General features: G+C 39.2%; 2 protein-coding genes across 2 annotated transcripts; both read right to left on the reverse strand.

Moving 5' to 3' along the window:
- Positions 1-1,663: 1,663 nt before the first annotated feature.
- On the reverse strand, positions 1,664-5,926 carry LOC146476467 (uncharacterized). The gene has a single exon (XM_085114342.1). It carries the CDS (start codon positions 5,889-5,891, stop codon positions 4,944-4,946), a length of 948 nt encoding a protein of 315 aa, XP_084970468.1. The 5' UTR covers positions 5,892-5,926; the 3' UTR covers positions 1,664-4,943.
- On the reverse strand, positions 1,664-15,687 carry LOC146476468 (hsp70/Hsp90 co-chaperone CNS1 homolog). Its single transcript, XM_085114344.1, has 6 exons — positions 15,573-15,687; positions 14,828-14,989; positions 14,218-14,295; positions 13,409-13,476; positions 12,072-12,203; positions 1,664-6,114 (listed from the first exon to the last, which is right to left on the reverse strand). The coding sequence occupies exons 1-6, from the start codon at positions 15,661-15,663 to the stop codon at positions 5,932-5,934; spliced, it is 714 nt and encodes a 237-aa protein (XP_084970470.1). The 5' UTR covers positions 15,664-15,687; the 3' UTR covers positions 1,664-5,931.
- Between the last annotated feature and the right edge of the window lie 2,823 nt (positions 15,688-18,510).

Genomic DNA, 18,510 nt, shown 5'->3' on the forward strand with positions numbered 1-18,510 from the left:
ACCGCAGTTCTAATGAATACTCCGGGAGTACTCCATTTTGTGGGCTATACGGGGAGCCTCCGCCTGAAAGGGGTGTTTTCCACATTTTTTTCTTCGGGGTTAAGGATAGCCTCCCACGCAGTCGTTTTTAGGGAGGAGGTAATACGAGTCCCCTAAAAACTGCGCCGATACGTTCTGCGCATCTTGAGATACTCGGGTTTCGTATGGGTGATGCTTAATAATACAAGGATATTTTTGCGCGGTTTAAAACTATGCGGAGAAAGCAGAACTTAGCAAGTGCTCTTGGTATTCAAAAAGAAAATTGGGGATAACCATGCATTTTTCAGGGGTAATAAAGCTTCAAAATGGAAAAAACGCCATACATTGCTTTGTATTTTACTGTTTTTTAATCTCTGAAAAATGCGTGGTTACCCCCAATTTTCTTTTTGGATTCCAATAGCCTGTGCTAAAATCTGCTTTTCCCATAAAACCGCGCAAAAATACTTCTGCGAGTTAGTAGGCACCATCCTTAAAACAATCCAAACAAAAACACTTCAACATCATTTTGTAAGTGAAAGCCCCATAAACCTTTTGGATTTTGTTTTCTTTCTTTCTTTTTCTTTTTTTTTTCTAGATTTTAGTTGTTGCTACTGTTCAACAAGGTCATTGAATTAGAGGGAAACATGTAAAAAGTTAATTCAGTTGAATTAAATTTACAGTAGTAATTCATCATATTCATAGAGGGACGCCAAGAAACTGCTACCAATCCAAAATGCTCTCCTGTGGATAGCGGGCTATTTTCTTCATTACAGTATAGAGTACCAAAGAAGACTTTTTAATCCCGCTTCCAACTGCTATAATTTCTGTCCTTTTTATTGAGTTTTAATCGGGCTGGGAACAAAAATTAAGAATATAGTAATCTAGAGTAGGAAATGAGCACGGGCTTTCAAGGGAATTGACCATCATTTTGGAACATGGCGAATTACAGTGTTTGTTCAAGAATCAGATGACAAATTGTTTTCTTACGAACTGGAAATTTCTGGGATATTTTAACTTTACAAACTCACCGAAGATATCTAGCTAAAGTTATTACCGATCAAACTTGAAGTCTCTAGCGGTGATAGGAGTCACATAATCTACTATTCCATAAATTTGTCTGATAATTTTCTTTGGGAACTTGGCCGTTCAACATGTTGAACATAGTTGAACGCAGTTGAACGAAATAGAGATGAGTTTTATTCCATTCAACAATTTGCCTCTTGTTAAACTGCGCTAACCAATCGTTTTCCAGTCTCAAAAAGAACAACAAATGTTGCATGATGTTGAACCGTGTGTCACCAGCTTAATATAACCCAGTAACTGATCTAGTTAACAATGAATTAGTAATGTTTTGAATTTTCATCAATCAGATCCACGCCTGCGCACGCAGAGCCTTCTATTGAAGATGGGACCACCACTTTGTGTCATGTGATCGCGAGTTTTGCTAGTTGTTAGTCAATTATTCTATAAAAAGGCAATGGTCTCGTTTAAGAAGATCACCATTGTCTTCAAAACTAAAATTGCTTCGCACTGTACAGAGTATCATCGCTTGTTCTTAAAAGCCAATCAGTTTGTGAGTTTCCAGGAAGTGGGAGGTTGGGCTACGCTGTCGAAGGTAGATGATCATTGAACAACAACAAGAGAATAAACGTTAGAAACAAGGATTTATTAAAAACAAATCACATGATACGGAAAACATGCTTTGAGGAAAACCAAAAGCGTCATTTACAACAAAATTAACCTCATTATGAGCTAGCTATAAATGGCTGAGTCATTAATTTTCATGTGTATTTACAGCGTTTACGAATCTGACCTTGAACTCTCCCATCATCACCCCGACAGCAAATTGAATCTGTTGAGCCTTCGCCCGGTTTTTGAATATCTCCTATTTTGCCCTACAAAGATTCTAAAGATAACTGACGAAGAGCCGGAAGAATTCAGAAACTAAAGGAGGAAAGCGTTCTTGAAGTCAAGGGAGGTAGCTTGACGTCGCGGAAGACTGGGGATGGACTGCTGAGGCGATGGGAGAGTCATACCTACAAATGAAACTTTTACAATACAAAAATCATGTCTAATACCTAGAATACTACTATTGTTTTCGATCCTATTTTTGTTTTCGAAAAACAAAAAGATTCACCGAATACAAGAAAAAAAGAAATTGTATATATATATATATATGTCTTACGAGCTGAAACTCGGGGTTTTAAGGCAAGAACCACCTGCTACCTGTCTACTGATCAGTTAATGAATACTCAAACTGAAAAACGATATAGTTAATAACTTAGCAAAACATAACCACTTAAGTGAAACGATCCATGCAGGCCAAAAATTACCTACAATGGATATAGCCTGTTCCCTGCACACTGGCGTTTCATGTATTTCACCATAGTTAGTAAGTCCCCTCTACTAACTATGATTTCACTGAATAATTTTAACCATAGTTTCTAATTTCTCCTTTCGGTATTTCGTCTTGGTCAAACTTATATAGTTCATGAGAAAAAAGGAAACGAATACTAAAGATACAATGTCTTGATGTCTAACCAAGTTCTCCTCGTTAGAACCATCTCAACAACAGTGGGGAGAATGCTTGTTTTGATATTGGGTTCCAACTGAGCTAGGTTACTTAATGGACATTCGACACCCCCTGGATGTGAGCAATCGCGAGCTTTGCTTGGTTTTCGGTTGATCAACATGAAAGCCTATCAGTTGAAATGTTTACCTTACATGGAATAAGTACTCCTCTGAATCTTTCTCAACGCTGAGCGCCTTGTCGTTTAAAAAACATATACAACTCGATTACAACGTGTAAGATTTGCAAAGAGAGGTTTTTCCAATACTGCGTGCTAGCGTGTAATTACAACAAAACACGCTTCGGGACTGAATTATCGTAGTTAAAAGCTTTGTTACCTCCTAGTTAAGTCAGCGTTACGTTTGAAACTTTTAACTCTTATCCCCAGTCTTTGTTAGAGGAAGGCGCCTCCGCCAGTAACTGTAAAACTTGCTGAAGAAAGTCCACTGAGAACGCAACAATTTCTTCTCTGCAATACTCTGGAAAATGAGGGAAAAAACAAGCAACATTAATGAAATGAGTTACAAAGATTTTTTTTGCAATTGCGGTCTTAATTACGAAAATAAGTATATGTAATCGCATGTGGCCGAGTAGAATTAAGGATTAATTTTCACGCGTATTTTCAACGTTTTCGCAAATTGTCCGAGTCGCGCAGCAGCAGAGGACTCTAGGAAGAGGAACAGGGATGAACTGACCACTTCTACGTTAGCACTAGAAGCCGAGTAACTAAAGAAAGGACAGGTTGTTTGTAGGATGTTTCTGCTTGGTTAGAATGAAAAAAATTATAAGAATTAGCTTTTGATTAAAGTGACAAGTCAAAACAATCTTTGGTGGTTAAACCAACTCAAGCAGTACGAGGTCGAGCACTTTGTTGGCAGATAACTATGGATCACGTGCGAACAGGCAAAACACTTAGGGGCTAGGTTATGTTATGACTTTATAAATTCAAAGAAACATGGAACAAAGGAATCTTAAAGTAAAGTCCACGGGAAATGTAAGGAAAATATTTAACGCTTTTCCTGTTATTGAAACATTAGGTCGACCAGGCCTGTTATATACGAGAGAGCCAAATCAGATAAGCAGCAGGGTGGCTTATCTCATAAAGAAGGGTGAATAAGCAAAATTTACTTACACTTGAGTCTCACTCCCTTTCGTCAAAGTCCAGGGTGACGTTATCTCCAATCAGTGAAAAGGGCGCCCAGTATTTCAAATGACAGTACTTGTGTGATTCTTTGAGATTTCTCTTAGTTTGGTTTAGGGACTCGCTTGCGCTTCTTCCTTGCACAAGATGATTGTAGAAACTTCTCATGAAATAAGATGTAGCCTCGTCATCGATCGCCCAAAGAGACACTAGAACAGAACGAGCACCAGCACCCAGAAAGACACGCGCAATACCGACCACACCTTCAGCAAAGACCTCTCCTCGGCCACTGTGACAACAGCTCAGCACAACCAGTTTGGGCCGCATCTCCGGAACATTCAGCACATCTTTCATAGTTAAAATGTAATCTTCCTCTACAGGCTTCTTTGATTGCCGATTTGGGTTTGGGGTGAGAGCAATTTCGCCCGTTTCCATGCACCCATGTGCAGCAAAGTGAACTAAAGCAACCGAACTCAACCGCTTCAGCACTTCGTCTTTAGTGGCTTTTTTTCCAAGAAGAGGTCTTTCCTTAACAATTTCACTGATCATTTGTACCTCCTTCCTGGGAAATGGAAGCTTTTTAAAGATTTCTTTCCCATTCTCGTCAGTAACCTCTTCAAGAGACGGATCACCCACAAGCAGTGCTCCTCTCCTGTTGTGGTACTCAGCCTCTGGACAAGCGGCAAGCAATTTCAGGCTTGTCAGCGAGGGAATCACTCTGATTCTAAACGATTCAAAGAGGTACTTGCAATCAGGCTGACCAGGGACATCGCATTGTTGTTGTGGTTGTTGCTGCTCTTGTTCTTGTTTTACGAATGCAGCAAATGGGGCCAACCAAAGAGGACCATCCGGGACAAAGATTAGCTCATCGCCTTCAACCGAGTCTTCAATCCGTCTCATTACCATGTCATACAAGGTGACTAAAGGATTCTCTTTAGAGGGTGGTGGTTGCGGGCGTTTCTTATCGGACTCGTCATCCGGCAAGTAACCTTTTCGTAATGTATCCAAAGAGCGGTCCTCGCACTCGTTGTCATCACGAACCCCAAATCTGTCCCAAACATTTTGAATTAACGAAATAATGTTCCTTAATTCATCGCTAATCGCACGAGATGAATAATGACCGTTCAGTTCCTTCTGATGTCGACAAACTATTTCTTCTTTCGACACAAGCCAGGTGTTGATCCCATTTCGGTTAATTGCGAGAAATACTATATTTTATGAAGGGCTGTTCAACGTATCAACATCCACTTCAACTGACAAACTCGATCTGAACTCACCGGCTAGAAATGAATATTGGGATTGCATCAGGTCGACTAAGGCTTGGGCTCGTGCTTTATTGGCAGCAAGTAAAGCGTCAACAATCTTGCGCTGTTTTAGTAGAACTCTCCACCAATTGGTGTACGAACAATTGGTCAGAGTTCGAAAACATATTTTCCACTCATCCTTAGCCTGAAGAAGGCTTCTCACATCATTTAACACGCTTACGCTTGACTGGTAACTTGCTAATGCTTCAGGAAAAAGATTCTCTGATTCAAAATTCACGCCTAGTTGATTATAGGCCGTACTCTCCATTGTCTTGTCTCCCACATCTTTGGCAATATTAAGTTGCAGACTATAGAAGTCTGTAGAGTTTTTGGAATCACCGAGTTCATTATAGGCATTGCCGAGATTGCCATACGCAGCACCTTCTGCCCATTTGTCTTTTCTGTTTTGGGCAATGTTTAAGTGTAACTTGTGAAAGTGTATGGCTTTCTCGAAATCATTAAGATTTTGAAAAGCCGTGCCAAGACCGGCATACGCAAGTCCCTCTATGTAAGTGTTTTCCAAATCTTTGGCAACTGTTAGCTCTAATTCAAAGTATTGCCGTACACTCTCGTTCCAATGTAGACTCAATGCAAAATTTCCGAGACAGTTATATGCACTTGCTAACTGGACGTTATCTTTAAGTTGTTTGGAAATGGTAACATGTTCAGAGTAGCATTGAAAGGCTTTTTTAATGTCACCGAGAGATTGAAACACGTGGCCAAGCTGGGCATAAGTTATTCCTTCCATTGCCTTATCTTTAAGGTCTATTTTTGCTATTCTAAGGCAACGATTGAAATAGTCCACTGATTGTTTGAACTCACCAAGATGTCGCAAAGCAACTCCTATATTGTTACACATCTTTGCCACATGTGACCTTTCTCCGTGTTCTTCGTAAATGCTAAGGGCTTCCCTGAAGTAATAGATGGCTTTTTTGAACTCTCCATGCATTTTCAAAACAACCGCAACCAAGTCCTTTATAGGCTATACTTTCATCCGTCTTGTTCCCCATTGCCTTTGCAGTACTAAGAAGTAGGTGATAAGAGGTTAATTCTTCTTCATCCATTCTTTTACAAGCTTTCTCCTGTTAAAAAAAAAATTCACCTGTTAAATGAAGATTGATGTATTTTACGATCACAATTTATAGACTTTGCGCATTGTGCTGTCACGCCAAGGAACACTTGCACGAAAATATAATTGAAAAAGAATTATTCTTTTCTATAAACGCACTGTTTTTCATCCCAGACATCGCTCAAATTTTTAGAGTTTTAGATATATTATCTGCCCGCAGGTATCGCTTAGTAGGCCAGGACTTCCGTTGGCAAGCATAACAATGCCTGTAACAATTACGCGTCAGTTTGAATCAGCCTCAACCCATGTAAGCTCTTTCCGTTTTTACCAAAGAAATACAGAGTAAATGTCAGTAAAAATCGAGGAAAATTCAAAAAACGTGGCCACGGTCAAAAAATCGATTTCGCTCATACTTTGTCAGTTTGAAGGCCTAGGTAAGTGACTGAAGGATATGAGGTTAGTTTTTTGAAATACTCCATTTAACGGCAGAAAACCACGAAAAACGGTCACCCCACCGGAAGCTCAGATTTCACCTAGCGGAAACTCGAAATTTTACACTTTTCAGCTTCTCGCTACACAGACGTTTACATAGCTGTGAATCTTTCTTAAGTATAAATGAATGCATTGATTGTTCCTTAGTCAAACCATGGCAATAATTTTTATCTCTACTCATTTGTGAGCGAACTGAGACCCGATTAAGAAGACACACTTTTCTCATTTACGCGAAGGTGTAAAATAATCCAAACTCAGCGGCGAAAAAAGCTGACCGGTAGTTCTTTAAATCCTCTGATATTATAACCAAAGACACTTCAGTCATTGATTTTCAGGTCTACGTTTTTAAATCTTTAGGACCTAGTAGCACTTTTGCATGAACGCCGATCAAAATTCGATAAAATTCAAATTGAGCGCCTTTGAAATCTACAACTCTACATAACAAAGCACTATTGAATAAATTAACTCTTTGGCTAAAGTTTGTACATAAACATGAGGGTTTTATGTTTTTAGCGTTTTGAACCGTTTTAAAGTATTTATTGATGTTAAATATTGTCTACACAGGTAAAACAAACTATGAAACACCAAAATTTTACCACGAGCTGAAATTAAATCTCACAGGCTCGCTCTCTAATCTGTGTCACGCCGAGCGACTTAGCTACAATTAGTACAGTAACAAACAGATTGATTTAATTAAAATAAGTCTTATTTTAAAATATCTTAGTCAACGATGTGCCAGGTTCCCCAGTTAACTTGCTGAAATAAAAAAAAAAATTCCGTAATAGTAATTCAAACTACTGTCTGGAACAATTAGAATCGATTTTATTTGATATGAGAAGTTTTGTGCCGTCGATAACCAATCGGAAGTAACTGTTTCCGCGAAAAGCAAATACTGCACCGTTCTCTGAATAAACAAATCTACTTAACCATATAACCAGAGTATGTTGTTGGTGAAGTTCATAGACATACATAACAACGATGTCTTGCTTGTTCTTGAGTATTGTCGGTGGGATTTGCGGCGCAGGCGAACGCACTTGCTACTCAACTTCCGTCACACTACTCACGCTCAGTGTAACCAGGATATAAAACATCGCACAGTCCTAAAACTCTCCGGACTTGAACAAGAATTGATTTTAGCAAGATTGCGTGTTTTTAAAAGCCAACGAATTTATTGGAGATGACCACCCGTTCGTCTCATCGTGTCAGGTTAGGCATAACCTGACATGATGTCGATAGGCTCCACTCCTAAGGCCAGGGTGCATTCCGCGTCAACATCACGCCAAAGGTACGCCAAGGACGTCTTAATTCCACGCCAAGCCGCCAACTTGACATTTGACAACAATGTGACCAGCGGAATTACTTACCAAGATGGCGGGCCGGCGATTTTGCGCGGGAGATTAGCGTGACAAAATCGCGCTCTGGAGCCTGGTCACTTGGGTAAATCACGTCATGCAGGTAACTAAATCACTTTGGCACCGACATGTTTGGGGTCTGTTCGAGTAAATTTATTTTCTAGCTACTTTGATGATTGTACTGCTTACGCCACAAGATATACGCCAGCTGTACGCCAACGACTTTGATCGTACGCCAGTACGCCGAGCGCTCTTCAAACCCACGCCGAAGATCTTCGGCGTATCCTGCATGAAATGCAGCCTGGTCCTGAAGGAGCACTCGGATTTCTTTTTTTTTCCGATTATGCCTGTGCCACTTACTCAATAATACACCATTCTCATTTATTCTCCAGGCTCAAAAATATTCCATCACATTTATTCCATTGCACGTATGCCACACATGACATACCAATCCTAGCAGTATGCAGGATGTTTGTCCCATGAAGGAATCGGTTTTTTTTTTTCGATTATTCATGTGCCACTTACTGAGTAATACATCATTCTCAAAAGTAATTTTTTCACCATACCGGAAGTTGTTTCGGGTCACTCAGCAGGAGCTGTGGAAAGTAGCCGCACTGGAATAGGAATATATTTTTTCCAATCCATGAAGATATTTGACCTTTCAAAATAGCTCCTCCCTACGGGCTCAGGTAAATAACAACTGCAAAATGTACTACCAGGTAGGAACTGTCTCCAATGAGCGTGAGTTTGTATCCTCTTCATTCTGTTGTCCAATGCGACCATAGAAAACACTATGAGTTTTACGACTTGCATGTTTTATTGATTGCGCTTGTCAAACAACAGTACAGTCTGTCATTGATAGAGAAAATAAAGTTTAATTTTGACAATATTCGATGAAAAATACTAAGACGTTTCCAAAGAAGGCACCGAAGAATAAATAATGTGCACTGTCATTTTTACGACAGTTAAAAAGGAGGGAAGGGTGTGTGTGTGTGTGGGGGGGGGGGGGGGAGGATTTAACAACCATACTATTCTCTCTCCCCAACCACCCACAAAGTAAACAGTTTGCACAGTATACTAGTGGAAACGTCACATTGACAATTATATGTTTACGTCTAATAGCACAATTACGGTTCTTGCATCACTCCAATATGGCCATTTCCCCACAAAACTATATTTAAGTAGATCTTTGATCAATCTTGTACGTCAAGCTTTGTTACTTTGAATTTGTCTTGGCTTCTTGCGGAGACATTTCAAACTTTTTACCCCTACGACTTTGAATGGATTTACAACTGTAATTAGCGAGTTACACGCTGGTTGGCCGGTTTAATCGCGGGGGCAGCCTTGAGGTGGTCGCCATACCATTAGTGTATCTACCTCTTCACTGAACACACTTTTTAAAAAGATAACCTGATCAAATAAAACGATTTTTCGAAAGAAAATAAATGATGTTATATTTTACACAATTATGCGCAATTATAACGTAACGAGGTTACTGAAATATTTATTATGTGTCTGAGCTCAATCAGGCGCGCGGGAATGGAAACTAGTTAAAGTTTAGCGGGCCGCGCGTACGAACTGAGAGATAAAAAAACACATTGCGTACATGTGGGTAGTGCTGTGCACGCGCTGCGGAACTGTTTATGGACACACTCACTCACTTGCTCACTCACTCACTCACTTGTTCACTCACTCACTCACTCACTCACTCACTCACTCACTCACTCACTCACTTACTCACTTGCTCATTCACTCACTCACTCACTCACTCACTCACTCACTCACTCACTCACTCACTCACTCACTCACTCACTCACTCACTCACTCACTCACTCACTCACTCACTCACTCACTCACTCACTCACTCACTCACTCACTCACTCACTCACTCACTCACCCCCTCACTCACTCACATACCTGGCGACAAAGTGGGTAGGGCATTATACAGTGCACACACTAATATAAGCGCAATCCATAAAAAAATGAGAGGCATGAAGTAAAGGTTGTTATAAAAATATTGGATTGGATAACTGAATGAAGAGATAAGTAATGAAATGACCCTCACCACCCCTACTTATTACTCTCCGTCGTTTAAACAAATGATTCTTTCATATAATCTTAAGTTATCAGAATGAATAGACTAAAAATAATTCATTGGAGAGAGTTCCTGTTTGGTAGAACATCAAGTAGTTGGTTGCTTACCTGAGCCCACAGGGACGAGCTGTTTTGAAAGTTCAAATATCTTCATGGATTGGAATAAATTTATTCCTTTTTCCAGTGCGGGTGCCTTCCTCAGCTCCTTGCAGTGACCAGAAACAACTTCTGGGATGGTGCAAAGATTACCAGTCCTTCGCCAACCTATACATAACTTGGCACGATGAACCGGACAGATAGTCATATCCGATAAATTCGCCAGCTTCTGAAAACATCCACATTTCGCCAAAATTAATTCTACCTCCGTTTCAATTCCGGAAAATTTCAACGACTTTTTGTGATTTTTTATATCCCTGTTACACAGCGTGAGTGGCGTGACGGAAGTTGAAGCTTGGGGCTTGTGCGTTCGTCTACGCCGCAAATCCCACCAACAATATTCAAGAACGAACAAGACATCGTTGTTCTATGAACTTCCCCGACGATAATCTCTGGTTTTAGATGCAATGTTTCACAGATAAAGATAACTCGATTTATTTATTTAGAGAACGATGCAATTTTCGTGAGAACAGGTACTTCTGATTGGCTATCGACGGCATAAAGCTTCTCATTCTTAATAACATCAATTCTAATCGTTTCAGTTTGAATTGATATTTTCTTTTATTTTTATTTCAGCTAGTTAACTGGGGAACCTGGCACATCGTTGACTAACATATTTTAAAATAAGACTTATTTTAAATCAACAGATGTAAATATCTGTTTGTTACTGTACTAATTGTAGCTAAGTCGTTCGTGCGTGACACAGATTAGGGAGCGAGCCTGTGAGATTTAATTTCAGCTCGTGGTAATTTTGGTGTTTCATAGTTTGTTTTACCTGTGTAGACAATATTTAACATCAATAAATACTTTAAAACGGTTCAAAACGCTAAAAACGTAAAACCCTCATGTTTATGTACAAACTTTAGCCGAGGAGTGAATTTATTCAATAGTGCTTTGTTATGTAGAGTTGCAGATTTCAAAGGCGCTCAATTTGAATTTTATCGAATTTTGATCGGCGTTCATGCAAAAGTGCAACTAGATCCTAAAGATTTAAAAACGTAGACCTAAAAATCAATGACTGAAGTGTCTTTGGTTATAATATCAGAGGATTTGAAGAACTACCGGTCAGCTTTATTCGCCGCTGAGTTTGGATTATTTTACACCTTCGCGTAAATGAGAAAAGTGTGTCTTCTTAATCGGGTCTCAGTTCACTCACAAATGAGTAGAGATAAAAATTATTGCCATGGTTTGACTAAGGAACAATCAATGTATTCATTTATACTTAAGAAAGATTCACAGCTATGTAAACGTCTGTGTAGCGAGAAGCTGAAAAGTGTAAAATTTCGAGTTTCCGCTAGGTGAAATCTGAGCTTCCGGTGGGGTGACCGTTTTTCGTGGTTTTCTGCCGTTAAATGGAATATTTCAAAAAACTAACCTCATATCCTTCAGTCACTTGCCTAGGCCTTCAAACTGACAAAGTATGAGCGAAATCGATTTTTTGACCGTGGCCACCATTTCTTTGATTTTTACTGACAATCACTCTACATAAGTTTCATTCCGTTAAGAGAATCAGAGAGTTTTAGGCTTTGCAGGTTATACTGCCCTATCTCGGCTAAGACCCACTATCGGTCGAAGTAGCAGAACATGCATCTTATTAGTTTCAGAGAGGATAAACTTATCATTAAAGGAAAATAACGCCGGGAGATGTAAAGAATCGACCAAAAGAGGACACAGAAAAATCTGAGACCTAGATGGGATTCGAACCCACGACCCTCCCTTCTTTGTCCTCTTATGGTCGATTCTTTACATCTCCCGTTATTTTCCTTTATTAATATCATGCAGCGAAACTTATCATTGACCTCAAATTAGAGTCTCTCAGTTCTTTTCGTTGGATTGCATGCAGTAATAGTTTATATCGCTTGTTAATCAATCTTACCAGGTCTTTCTCTATCCCAGTTTTAGTTTCTGACTTGTCCGTCACTTGCTCTCCACTTGACTCTAAAAGTTTTGTTAAATCGGGCAGGAGTGTTGACATTATTTCCAATAACGTCCGGTTTCCCTTGTCAATCTTATAAATGTCAAGGTTTACATGTTAACTGCTAGGTGGTGATTTTACACTTTTTGTTAAAATTCTGCTGTGTTCAGTTTGTCAAAACTACACAAAATAATCAGATTTATTGACTAAATATGTTCAAGTGCTAAAGTGAACCCATGAATTTCCCACTGAGCGTTAGCCCTAGTAAGAAAATGAAAGATCGTACAAAGAAAAATCTCCGACCTCGGCGGGATTCGAACCGGCCCAATACCTGCGGATTTGATCGTTCGTTGCTCTACCGACATGGGTTCACTTAAGCACTTTAACACACACTGCAGAGTTATGTTCCGATCCATCATTTGTGTCCTCAGTGCCAGCAGCACAATATTCATTTGTGAATTCAAATTCGCATTGCCGCAGTTACCACCAGAATCATCCACAACTTGCTCCCGTCTGGCCTCTAGCTCAGTCGGTGGAGCAACGAACGATCAAATCCGGAGTCTTGGGCTCGAATCCTGCCGAGGTCCTTTGCCTCGTCCCATCTCCCATTTCTTTACTAGCTAGGGCTAACGCTCAGTAGGAATTTCATGGGGTTCACTGATCTCTGATCCATCTGATTCTGATCTCTGATTCTCCGATCCATCTTAATTTTGTGTCCTAGTGCTACCCCCACAACATTCATTTGTACGACAATTGACAAAGTACTTTTACTCAAACAAGAAATTGTTCTTGCAGCACTAAGAAAATATGCGGAGGTGATTTGTCTAATAAATAACAAACCATTATGGACCTTTTTTTTTTTTTTTTGCCTTTTAATTTTTGCCTTAATTCTTGTATTTGGAGTATTTTTTTGCCGCCAAAATGCATTCAAGAACTTGAAACAAAGTGGCCACTTTTTTGAAGTTCCACCCTGCATAGCTATCCGCAGCTCCTGCGCACTAGTAAAGTCATGGTAGTTTACGAAACCAGACTATTATTTTAATTAATGTTTTCCATTGGCACAATGGGTCATCCCACAATTTTCAAAGTCCTGAAAACTGCTCCCTTCTGTTGAGGCGAATTTATCCTCTATTGACCGGGCGTGCTCATCAGTTTCCAATGTCCCAACAAGGTCGGTAAATAAGGCTATACAGGTAATGAAACTTTGGAATTTCCTCTCATAAAATCAGTCAACAAAGAGCTGTAACTGTTAAATCAGTGTTAAATGTCCTACTGTTTTAAACTAGTGGCAAGGATACTCGTAATCCGTGGCGACACCAACATCTACCTTCTCTAGGTCGATTCAACTGAGCACAGGCACGAGCTCCTAAAAAAAAAACTCAAGTACATGCAGTCGTGGTTTACTAAATTTGAATATCAATCATCGCAGGTCGGTACAGTTTGATATAACAATAGCATCACCTAGTTGTACAGCACCTCTAAACTCCCTTTGTCCTTAAATAACAAGTTTTTTTTAATTTTTTCGTCCACCATTTGGCCAGGAACCACAAAACAACATACAAACAAACTGTAGTTGATTCAGAAGTTTGCAGCTCGTATCCTGACGGTGACACCTTGGTTGGCTACCAGTACAGCAACATTGGGAGTTAAGGAAATATACAAAGGCATTTAAGTGTCTAAATATTCTAGTTCCAAGTTATTTATCTCTTCGTTTCTGACATACAGCAGCAGCTCCGTATTATTTTTTTCTTTCTTGCCGTTAAGTCTTAAAATGCATCAAGTGAGCAAACTAAGAACTCTATAACCATCTCAATGTTTAATAGAAACGCAAGATAAGAGTTGTGCAGAGAATAAGTATAATGTAAATGAACAGCGAGAGGAGATTAGTATTAATTTTTCTTGCATTTTATTACTATTATTGTATATTTAATATCATTAGTTTCAAAAGTTACTGTAGTAAACTAAACGTTGCATGAGTAGGTTTATTAATTTGATGACCGATTTTGTGAATTAGTCTTGAAAAGCCCCTATGGGAAGGCCAATAAAGCATTGTATTGCATTGCATTGCATTGCATTGTATTGTATTGTTTTGTATTAGAAATCGTACCTGTTACTATCGCCTTCATATAAAATGGATCTAATTCAACAGCACTTCTGGCATCTTTCAACGAGTCCTGATAATTCCCTGTGGATGAATTAAAGAGCAAAAAGTTCAAAAGCCCTGCGATGATAAATCTCAAACAATCAAATTCGTCTAAGACGGAATGTTGTTTCACGGAAAACCGTCTACTATGAATCAGTGTTGAAGTAAATGATACAAACTGGATGCAGAAATTGATAAATGAGCTGCACTGTGAAACTTAGGTACTACGACGACGACTGGGCCATACAAAGTTGGAAATTTTGGTAGTGTTAACAGAATAATTTCAAATTCCAAATTATGATAGAAATATTAAAACGACAAAAAATGTGTGCCAAAAAAATGAACAACACAAGAAGACAGCAGGTAAAATTAGTTTAAAATCTCTTATCAAATAGAGTTTGAGATCGCTTTGACTTGAAAATTTTTTCGTGAAAAAAGTTTGAATGAATTAATTTTAGCCTTTGCACTTGGCCTCGCTTTCATAATGAGTTTCACAGCAACTCGGAAATGGCTTATTTGACACGGAAATTAAAGTTTCCCGAATTTATATAGTTCAAAATTACTGAATTCTCACCCAGATGGAAACGTGCTATCGCTCTGTTGTTGTATAACTTGGCCTTTAGTTCAGCGTCCTTGCAGTTCACTTTGATTCCTTCCGAGTAGAAGTGATCGGCGTTGATTAAATCTTTCTTTCTGTATTCTTCATTACCTTGGTTCTTGTACACCTCTGCTATTGCTAAATTCAGTCACAATGACAAATTGTTGATTAACTAGTGGAAGCTCTGCTATTGTATAAATAGTCTGACTCGTCGAGTGTTCTACTGTATTTTGTTTATCCAACCTAAACTGCCACAACGTACACAGAACATAAAGATATACTTATTTGTTAAATGTACAAGATTGTTACACATTCTACGACTTTTGCTTTCAGAAGCAAAAGTAAACCATTGAAGGACTCAACAACCTAACACGCAGCCACCAAACCTTTAACTTTACATTAATAGGCTTAACAACTAATCAAACCCAATCAACTGGTTGCACACTCCATAATAACCTGTGCCATTAATATTCCGCTGTTTTTTTTTTATACGTTCTACTGTATAGTCCGTGGATTAAATACTGCAGACCATTCGATTGAAAGCTCTTGAGCTGTAGTTTGCTTTGGTACTCAGTTTGTTTTTCATTATTTCACGGAATAAATTTTTGGCCATTTCCTTGACTTTTGATTTTTGGCGCTCTTGGGAGAAAAGGATTGACAATTAAGTTAAAAGTTAAATTATCATTTCCAAGCAAATCTGTATTCAGTCGTTTCTCCTTACCTCTTAAAGTATCATCATCAAAGTCCAGTGTTTCTTCAGCAGCTGGCGTGTCGTCATTCTCAGTTGCTGCTTTTGGTGAACTCTCCGCCATGATTGTCAGGAGTAGGGCTTGGTTTCAAAAAATAACACTGAATATACATATTGAAAACAATAACTTAATTTAATTATTTCTCAGCCAGTCGTCCTCTCCCTTAAGGACTCCAGCCCTCTCGCACTTCCTCGCCCAAGATGACAGCAACGAAGGATTATTCAGCGCTCCCGCTCCAAAAATACGCCTGCATTGCAGTCTATATTAATTTGCTGTGATATTTGCCCGATATTGTGTTGTCCAACCCGAAAGGGCTACCTTTTCCAGGACGGAGGTATATAAAAGGGTAAAGGATTTCACTAGTTGAAGTATAGAAAAAGATAGCGAAAACTGTCATTTAGGTATTTAAAAGGACCTCTCAAAATATCTCGAACAGACACAAAGAAAAAAGATAGTATTTCTGTTGTAGGTATGTGACAGGAGTACCATTTCTTATGTAAGGTATATAACAGAGTTATCTTTCCTTTCAAAAGTGGTATATAAAAAGGTAAAGGTTTGCAGTAGACCTGCAGTAATTGTTTTTGCCCATCCGGGCTGGCCATGGCTGTTCAAACTCGGCATCTCATTTGCCATTATCTATGAACGAAGCAGCCGTCTCCTCGGGCGAGTTTTTGCCGCTGTTTTTCAGAAAGTGAAAGAAATTTTTTGAGCCTGACCGGATTCGCTTCCATGTTTGGTTAAGTATAAACTTAAAAACAACTCTAATTAATCCGATTCATCTCGATGTCACTGAACACTGGTTGATATATACCAGGTCGCGAAATATCCATCCCTGATTAGCCTTCTGTGCAGATCTTTGGGGAATAACAAGTGTTTTACACAACAGTTTGAATTTTTTTGAAAGACCTTGCACTCTAGGAAGATTTTTCAACTCGTAAACAAAAATTCGCTATTTGACATGATTTTACGTAAGCGTTGTTAAGCTTGACAGTTCTCCTTTTTGGGTATCCTTACACTTATGACTCCAATTTAAATAACAGTGGACAGAACCAGTCTAGACCCTCTCTATCGGGTTAGCTCGTTCTATCGTCCATTCACTCGTTTGTTCTTTCTTTCTTTCTTTCTTTATTTATATTCGTTACTTACTAGCCCGTAAATGTTTACCGAAGCAGGCGAGAGGAAAGAAAAAAAGGCGGAAAAAAAGGCAGCGCGGAAAATTGACACGCCATCCATGTTGCGAGAAGATCGAGAAAACTTAGTGTAAATTTTCTTAATTTTGAGTTTAAGTACATGGTATGATGTGGTGGAGAATTGTATTTAATTTGGAACTGGTGTAATATATTTTATTCAAAAAAAAAAAAACAAAACAACAACAACAACAACAACACTAAAGGTTGCTTTCTTGTATATAGATATAAAATTACCGCTGGGTCAAGATGGGTTTCAAAAGTGAAAAGTCCCTATTCTTTGCCAAGTGCCAGTATCAGCTCACCGGTACATCAACAAGGGGCTTTCGATGTCTCAGCTTACTCCTCGTGAAAGTAAAAAAGATGTTATACCCGTGCAATGCCATTGCCAAAGCACCCTTTTATTGTCCCATCACCCCGTGCCCCAACCCAAAGACAAGCTTACTGTCAGTCTAGCTGTGATTGAAAATTTGACCACCGTGAAGAGAATCGAGTGCCACTTTCACGTTCAGCTGATCTAGCATATTTGCTACCGATATCAATTCTAATTTTAACTAGTGCAACATGAAGCACTAGTGTCTCGGTTAATTTTGCTAATCGACGATGATCAGAAAATCAGCTGGCCATGTTAGATCAAATCAGGGACTCAGTGTAATGGGAGGAATATGTGATGTAGAAATATTGTGGTCAAAGGTATCTTGAATCGAAGAAACCCCGAAGGACTGGTCAAATCTTCTAATCAGAGCTCAGTGACATGAGTTTCCATTTCCTAAGAGTAACAGCAAAAAAAAAAAAAAAACTTTAAACCAACACTTCTGTAAAAAAAGAAATGCAAATCGCATCGCTGTTTGTGTTTCAGTTTTTTGGGACAATTCCCTTACTGTTTTTTCAGTATCAACTAACACTGACAAGAGGCTTTTGTTTTCGCGGTCCTTCACTATACCATGGGAGCCTAAAAGGATACACAGCCGCCTTATTCGGTGTAATATCTGATAGGAAGGCCTCAATCAACTCGGAAAATCCGATTTTATTGGGATGATCAACACATTTTCTTCCACGAATTGTCTTTCGATCTTTCGTTTTATGAATCCTTTTGTTTTAACATATTGTTTTGGATAGGAAATGGGGTCAGCTAGGATTAATTACATGCCTTCTATTGTTTCCTTCCAGTGGAGAGGGATTTTCGTATGGTCACGAAAAGCTCAGGGAATAAATTTCCCTAAGGCTAATATAAAATGTTCTGTCGCTTTTTAAAAGTATTTAGTTCGAGAATCAGAGCACATCTTACTGTATAAAGTTGATTTCTGTAAAGATTCCTTTATCCTCACCCCCACCCCTCATGCAAACATCCGGGAAAACAGAGATAGCATTCTCCAGTTGCAGTTACTAGTTGGGCGGCCTCTTATAAGTCTCAGTCTCAACAGGGAGTTTTCCCTTGGAGGTGAAACCGAAACCGAAATAGGCCTTCGGTGTTTACAACTTGAAAGTCAGTATACAAAAAAAAAACATTCTGTTGTTTGTCAGCTATCACACAATATACAGACAATCCCTGGATCGATTACCCTGCGAGCAATGGTTTCTCTAACGGACGCTATGCTGCGAGCAGTGGAAAAACTACTGCTCGCAGGGTAAAGGTCGATATGAGCTGCCTATCGGCCGGGTCATGTCTTCCGAGTGGCTTATAATAAATTAGTGGATAGTGGTGAATATTTTCCAGGTTGTG

The sequence above is a fragment of the Pavona decussata genome, unplaced genomic scaffold (assembly GCF_977016875.1).
Source record: "Pavona decussata unplaced genomic scaffold, jaPavDecu1.1 SCAFFOLD_76, whole genome shotgun sequence".
Classification (NCBI taxonomy): Eukaryota; Metazoa; Cnidaria; class Anthozoa; order Scleractinia; family Agariciidae; genus Pavona; species Pavona decussata.